Genomic DNA, 8,191 nt, shown 5'->3' on the forward strand with positions numbered 1-8,191 from the left:
CCCAAACTGTTCTATTATTCTGTGAAATGCTCCTAAACTGAGAACTCAAGGTCTGCCTTGGCTCATCATTATCTGGCTGAGATAATGCATACAGAATCAAGCAGAAAACAAAAAGAGTTTGCACTGTGGAAGTTTCTGATAGCTTCTCTGGCGAGTCCTAGCAGTGTAATCAATGTCCATGAGCACTGTTAGATCCACTGGCTGGAATAACATGTCAGTTCCTAGAACCAAGATGTGTAAAGCTTGGTTTGTCCATGAATCTGTCACAGTCTGCAGAGCAATGCTCAGCTGCAAACACGAACAAGTGATATGATTTACATACATATACCTAAATCTACACAGTTTTTAAGAAAAAAACAAAGAAGGTACTTAAATTGATTTGTTTATCTTCCAAGTAACTTCCAGTTTGTTAGAAAGCTTGAATATAAAACAAGTAAACTTACTTGAAATCTGTGCAAAGTCTGAGAATATGTGAAGTGAAATTTACTAGAAAAACTGTTTTCTGTGAAGCCCAATGTATCAAAGGTTAGCATACTCGAAGGCCAAATACAGCTCAAGCTAAAACGTGTTAAAATGGCATGGACTGAGAGGTAATGCCACTCCACAGTGTCATTCTGTTCTGTTCTCACTGACAAGACTAATTTACACTGAAAACACTGTTAATTGGGGTTAGATAACAGTAGAATTTAAGCAATGCATCTAAAACTGCTTTTGAATGCATCTAATCCTCTGAAACACTTTTCCATGAACCTTACCTGACATAAAACTTCATCTGCCATTTAGAGATGTAAATCCCAGTGCCACAAGAGGTTGCACTGCACCTCATGACTCCTTTTAGCTGGACTAAGCAGTGTGTACAACTCTCCAGGCCTGCTCCACAGATAAAATTCCCTTTCTCTAAGAAACCTTATGTAAAATTTCTTTGAAAGCTTAGGGATGAAGACACATAACAGCAGCCAACATGGAGTATATACGAAGTTGCAGAGTAACACAAGAAGATTGATCTTAGAGCCCCACAGTATTTCATTAGTGGGCAGAAAAGCATACCTATTGGCTCCTCAACTGGGACTAAGGATTTCAGGAAACTGAGCCAAAAGGTCACTTGGTTTAACTGGATTTCATACGGCTCCTCAAGACTAAAAAGCACTATGTGAATTGCAGTGGGATCATTTGCAGCAAAATAATCATAACAGCAGAAATACACCGGATTCCCAGAGAATTCCCAGATGCTGAAATCACCAACACCTGAAAAACAGTCAACAGATGAAGAGATGACACTTTGTCAGTAGGCACGAAACATCTTTCTGCTATGGAAAAACAAACAAAAGAGTTAATCTGATTTAAACTTTCACAAAGGTAGACTCTGTGCACATGAGAAAGCAAGACTGCAAGTGCAACCACGAACAATGGGAACAGGTTTCAGTTAGTCTCAGAGGCTGAGAAGTTGGGGTCCTCACAATCTGTTCCTCTCACATTCACTTCTCTAGGACGTTTAGCTGGATGCCACAAGGAAGCACCTGCGTGTCAAATGCATGCAGCCTTACACATTAAACTCTGCCTTGCACAACAGCAACAGATCTTTTAATTCCCCCGAAAAACAAGAATAATGGTTCTCATTCTTTTCCTGCTCACCCCAAAAAAGCTCAACATTTTTATTAATTTTTCTCCTTAACTTGCCACTGCTGGTACCAAAACCAGATGAAGGGCATTCTCAAAGAGCCTCCTTCGCTTTACAGAACTGTACTATGCACATCACGTGGTTAAGTCAGGACTGAAGAATTGCCACGTTAAGGATCCCAACAGCACCGTGCTTCTTTCTGCCATCTCCTTCAGCCTCAGGTGAGAAAAGTAATTGCCCACTGCACTGTATGGCACTTCCCAGACTCACTGTTTGATCAGCCTGATGCACCTGTACTACCTCTGTTTAAATACACGTCGATTAAGATGCACCTCAAACTTCTAGATGAAGCCAGAAACCTCAAATCTGCGGTTATGTGTACAGATATTCAGAATTCACCCATGTGCACACTTTCCTTCTCTATCAAGACAGCACAGGGAAACAGAAGAAACCCCTTCTGACAGTCTGTTGCACAACTCTCTTTCACTGCAGAATTTGACTTGGTTTCAAAATACACTGAAAGAGGAAATTAGCCTGGACAAAGAACAAGCTTCAGCTACATGCCAAACTCTTTTGCACATAGGACAAACATTTTGTCACTGCATATGTTAGTTCAAAAGTCTCCCCTCATAATAAAACCTTGACTAATCCTAACTCGGCCTCAAAATTGCAGCTGCTAAGGTGTGCAAAACATTTTCCTTATTAAGAATAGGTTCCACCGGGAGAAATCTTACCACCTATGTAGTGATTAGCATGGCTGGTGGGGTATATGCACCGTTTGTATGGTCTTCACAGTCAAAAGCTTATCTGCATTTACGACAACTTCTCTGACCTCTCTTTACTGCTGACTAGTTTCAACTGCAGAGCAGTTAGCTTCCTTTCAAAAAAAACCCCAAATCAGAAGCTCCACTCACCACGTTTGGCGAGATTCAGGGCTCATCAAACATGCTCCATCCCTGTCACGGGGCAAGAATGGTAGGTCTTTCACACAGCTGGGAACCATTTACATGGTGAGGACACTTGGGTCTACGCGACCAGATCAAATCTGGTAAAATCCCCAGACGACATATAGTAGAGGTATAGGAGCCTTCACACTAGTAGCCCATCTGCCAACTCACTCCCATTATACCAAACCTCTCTGTCCTACTGCCACACGTACTTAATCTCAAGAACATTTCTATGTATAAGGATCTGACACAAGTGATTACTATGTGTATTACATGTAGAGAATGTGATGCAGATTTACCTTCTGTTTAAACCAAACCCCACGACTTTTGGATTCTCAACCACAGTCACTACCATGCCAAGTCAGATTTTACTTTTTTAATTTCTATTTTTAAAAAGGAAGCGACATGGCATTAACTGTCCCTCAGCATTAAGGCATGCCAGCCCAGGGTTCTGCTTACCGTGCAAGCAGGCATTCTGAATGTCAATGGCCTTGGTGGACTGGTCGTCGGCAGAGAAGTGAGAGTGATGAGCAGGTGAAACTAAAGCTTCTAATACTCCTTTGGTCAGGCCCGGCTCAAACATCATACTACGGCTTCTCACGCTGACATTCTCACAACCAGGATAAAGATTTGTAATGCTTATTGAAACTGGGTCAGGGAAAGGAGAATGACATTACAAACCATGTGAAAATCACAACCCGATCACTTCAAAATAAATTTGCAAGGCATAAAAGCTGATTAAAAAACCCAAACTGCTCTTCAAAGAAAAGAAATGACCACCAATCTGTGAGCGTACACAACTACATCCTTATTCTGAATGATGAAAAGGAAAATCTTCCGATGATCCTCTATGCTGCCCTTTAGCAGATACATTGCTGGGTGGGAAGCATAAAAAAACCTGAATGATTTGGGAACAGCTGGTTTCAATAGTTAAAGTTTTTCTGTGTTGCAAAGATAACCTGCTAAGGGCCGCAATTTCATAGCATGGGTTGTTTTTAATGGCATGGAAATGCTACATATTTATTAACTTAATTCCTGTAAGTAAGGATAAAAATATGACTCTGTAACAACTGTTTCTGGGGAATTGGAGGAAAAAAGCAGGCCCTTAGCCAAAATTATTTACTAATAAACCATTTCTTTAGTCCATACTTAATCCAGGTTCCCCAAGAGTAAATGAGAAATGAAAGGGCTTTTTAACTGAATTGCACCATCTAGTGGAGAGAGTAAAGACTTATTTCCTCCATTAGATGATGAATTCTAGTACTTGGGCTTAGTACAGAAAGAAGCTACCTGTCAGCTGTAAAACTACACTTCCATGTTTGATCTTATACTGTAATATTTAAATCTTTAGACTCTTGTAAATAAATACATGGTGAATTCACACACTTACTTTTACAGAATTTCAACAAACTTAAGCACGTGATCAAGTATAGACCAAATTGTTCTGGTTTAAATGTTTATCTGATTCTGTCAACACCTAACAATATTTACATGTTATATAACAATTTTAATCCAAAAAGAAGATACTGAAACAAGGAAAAAAAATCTACACATTAAAAGAACATCAGACACTGATGCCTCAGACACTGATGCCTCAGTGTCAGATAAGGCATCTATCTGGTCAAATAGGTCACTACTCTTCCAAGTGTCCTTCTGCCATAACTGTGGGTTCTTCCAAAGCCAGGCACATGTTGAAGTGTGAATCTAGCTAGTTCCTCCACATCCTGCAGCTCTTCTCACATCATACAGGCCAACTGGTGCTACACGGGCAGAGCTTCCCTATTACTTGCACACATTTACTTCAGTTTAGAAAACCTCCATTTTCACACTATTTAGAGACAATTTCAGACACCTCTAACTGGGCTTATCCACACCTATACATTATGGAAACGCACTCCAAGGCATCTGCGGCAGTTCTGAATCCTCCGTTAATTCTTAAAGATCACATAAAGATGCAGCAAGTGTTTCAGTTTTGCAGAGAGTTTATTGAAGCTACTCTAACCAAAAGGTTGAAAAGATAGAATCCCCAAAGCCACCATCGTGGTATCTGCTCATGACACTGGCCTAAGACTTCCTGTGAAAAGTAACACCAGTGTTCACAAGCCCTGTCCTCCACTCTCCAAGCTGACTTATGCATCTCAACTAGTCCTACACCCTCCACACCTGCTGCTCCTCTTTGCTCTTACTTTAGGTACAAGCCTGCACATAGAGAAGTCAATACCCCCTCCACTTGGCTTTGCTTTCTTACATGCTTAGCCTGTCCTGTCTTTTGCAGTGCCGCCAACAGCTCTACCTTAGCAGCTACACAGACTAAAGGAAAACATTTTCTCGTTCAAACACTACAGCTTCAAAGCCATACCCGAAGGTTTGGAAGACAAAGGAGATGGGGGGAATCTTGTTGAGTTTGTGGAGGAAAGCCTAGGCCTACGTCTTCGGAAAAAACTTCGTATCAGGCCACACTTGAGAGACTCTACGAGGGTTGTTTTTCCAGCGCCAGAGTGCCCAAACAGCTTCAGTTTGATCCGGGGCTGCGGATTCTGTGTGTGCCGTAGCTGCTGGATAAAAAGCCCCCGGTGCGTATCCTAAAATTCAACAGAAAGAAGAAATTGGAACGTGTTTCAGGGAAATGCTGCCTCCCACCAAAGTCAAAAGACAGGGTTTAGATAATGCTTTCTTGCCAGGCTGGTGTTCATCCATCCCTCCATCTGCTTCATCACAAAAGCAATCAGTTACTGGCAGAAGGGCAGGGGCAGGTAGAGAAAGCACAGCTGAGTGCTTGTGCTCAAGAGACAGCTTGAGCCTTCATGACAATCACATGTGACTTCAGGCTCAATGTCAGTGAATGGGATCATCCTGACCTCTGATGAGGAGGGCAAAGGAGGAAAAGCTACCGTGTTTCAGTACCCATTCTCCTTAACTATGATTCTCAGCAGCCTAACAAATACCCATGATCTTACATATAACACACATGCAGCATTGAAGAATTTTGCAGTGACAGCTACCACCTGACCAATCCAAAAAACTTCACGTGCATTTCTACTTTCCTTTGCATCAACTTTTCCTGTAGTTCTTGTATTAGGAGAATTCTCTTCTTCCCTCTCCTCCAGTTCTCTGTTCATTTCCACTTGCTCTTTGCAAGGTAAACACTGCTTTTACCTGCTTTTAAGCAAGGGGAAGAGACAGACACCATTCCAGGAAGGATTTCTACAACAGCTTTATGATGAGTATCTTATCATATGATGTCCCATGGTGAAACTTTTCTTGGTTATCTTAAAAACATGAAAATCTGTTAAAATTAATGCGTTACCAACCTTTTTAAGTCTTGCAAGCAGACTGGCTACATGTTCATGCTGCTCTGCTCTGGCGAGATCTTCTGCTGTTTTCCCATCCTGTTAAAACACAAATTATTAGCAGCAGTTCCTTCCTTTCCCACAATAAAAAATTGTGTCCAACATAGCTCAGCTGCTCAGGGCAGTAAAAGAATTGCTGACAGATGCAAATGAAACAGGGAAAAGGAAAAAAAAACCAAACAAACCAACAACCAGTAACAATTACCCACTGCCACAATCCCTGTTTTTTTAAACTGTCCAAAAGAAAAAAAGAAGTACAATGCAGAACAATGGCATTCCTTTTACAAAACTGGCATCTGGATGTCACTGTAACAGGATACTTTGAATTCAGAGGCTAACAACAGTGCCAGTACTCCCCATCTGAATTCCGCTTCTCATCAATTAGAGGATGATAGCAATTTCTGTATCACAGAATCATAGAATGATTTAGGTTGGAAGGGACCTTAAAGACCATCTAGTTCCAGCCCCCCTGCCATGGGCAGGGACACCTTCCACTAGACCAGGTTTCGCAAAGCCGCAGCCAAGGCTGCCCTTAAGCTTCACATTCCCCACCAGCCCCTCTCTGTTGGGGAGAACAAGGTCCAGCGTGGCTCCCCTCCTCGTCGGCTCCTCTGTCACTTGGATAAGGAAGTTGTCATTGACGCATTCCAGGAACCTCCTGGCTTTTTGTGCCCTGCTGTGTTGTCCCTCCAGCAGATATTGGGGTGGATGAAGTCCCCCATGAGGACCAGGGTTTGTGACCGTGAGGCTGCTGCCGTCTGTCTGCAGAGAGTCTCATCCACTTGCTCATCCTGGCCAGATGGCCTGTAGCAAACTCCTACTACAATATCCCCCTCTCCCTGCCTTCCCTTTAATCCCGACCCATAAACTCTTGGTGAACTCATCTGTCCCCAGACAGAGTTCCACTCACTCCAGCTGGTCTCTGACATAGAGAGCAATCCCTCATCCACGTTTCCCCTGCCTGTCCTTCCTAAAGACACCCACTCCAGTCACAGCAGCTGTCACAGCCCCTCAGGCGTGCGCACACCTCCAGCTCCTCTTGTTTACTTTCCATGCTCCATGCGTTCGCATAGAGGCACTTAAGGTGGGCTCCTGGTGGAGACGGCTTGCCGACAGGAACAGCTGGAATTCCCTTGTCTTGTTCACCAGTCTCTCGGCATCTGTTGGTGGTGGCACTGGCCTCCAACCTGCAGGAGTGGGATGGGTTGAGGTTCCCCTCGCCCAGCAACTTTAGTTTCAATCCCTCTTCACCAGCTTGGTAAGCCTTTGCCTGAAGATATGCTTTCCCTTTTCTGTCAGCTGTACCCCATCAGCTGCCAGCAGACCAGGCTTCTCAAAGTGAGTCCCATGATCTAAGCAGCTGAAGTACCAGGGGGCTGTGGTACCAGTCCTGCAGCCAACTGTTGATTTGTCAGATTCAACTGACCCTTTCAAATCTCTTAGCTTTCACTGGGAGGATTGATGAAAACATTACCTGGGCTGCCCCCAGGGCTCTGTAATCCATTTGGATAGTCCTCAAACTGCTCCTGGCTGCATCACCGATGCCCACGTAAAACAACTGCAGCAGGTAAGAGTCAGTAGACTGTCTGAGGCTTGGTAGTTTCTGAGTGATATCCTTTATAGGGGACCCCAGTAAGCAGCACACCTCTCGAAAGGGTGCATCAGGTTGGCAAATAGGTGCTTCCCTACCCCTCTGAAGAGAGTCACCTACTGCTATCACCCGTCGCTTTCTCTTAGTTGTGCTGGTCATTATATGGGGAGCAGATGGAGCTGCCTTGTTCTCTACCACCGTCTGGGTCTTTCCTCTTTGTTCGCACAGCAGTGAAGAGGTTCTGCAAGGACACCTCAGGCTTTGGGGGAAGTCTCTTCCTCCTGCTGGTCCTTGCCCATGCTACTGTCGATTCTTTGCCAGTATTGGTCTCCCTCCCTTCTGTGTGTGCTGGGGGAGTCTGGGGCTGTTTGGCCATGGGTCCACTGCAGACTGCACTTGGGACGTGCTGTCTAACTTCTTCTCGGACTCCCTGGTGTCCCACAGCCTTCTCTCCACCTCCTGCAGCTCAGCCACCTGCTGCAGGAGAACCTCCCCCTGGGCACACATTTGGTATGCGGGTCTGCTGTCTGCTCCTGCCTCAGGAGAAATGTCTGGGCACTTCCCACATCCTGTGATTTGCACTCCAGCCTTGACTTTTGGCACCTCTGTCTGGGTGGAAGCATCAACCATCCCTGGGGTAGACATTACACTGCAGTAGATATTAATAGAATCACAGAACGGTTTG

General features: G+C 44.1%; 1 protein-coding gene across 1 annotated transcript; it reads right to left on the minus strand.

Moving 5' to 3' along the window:
• Positions 1-1,047: 1,047 nt before the first annotated feature.
• On the minus strand, positions 1,048-7,102 carry LOC104505296 (death-associated protein kinase 1-like; the record flags this gene model as incomplete). The annotated part of the gene is made up of 4 exons (XM_010152686.1): positions 1,048-1,245; positions 3,025-3,213; positions 4,925-5,147; positions 6,943-7,102. Coding segments are annotated over 4 exons (770 nt in total), but the record flags the coding sequence as incomplete, so codon positions are not given.
• Between the last annotated feature and the right edge of the window lie 1,089 nt (positions 7,103-8,191).

This window comes from Eurypyga helias, unplaced genomic scaffold, assembly GCF_000690775.1.
Source record: "Eurypyga helias isolate BGI_N326 unplaced genomic scaffold, ASM69077v1 scaffold13935, whole genome shotgun sequence".
In the NCBI taxonomy this organism is placed as follows: domain Eukaryota; kingdom Metazoa; phylum Chordata; class Aves; order Eurypygiformes; family Eurypygidae; genus Eurypyga; species Eurypyga helias.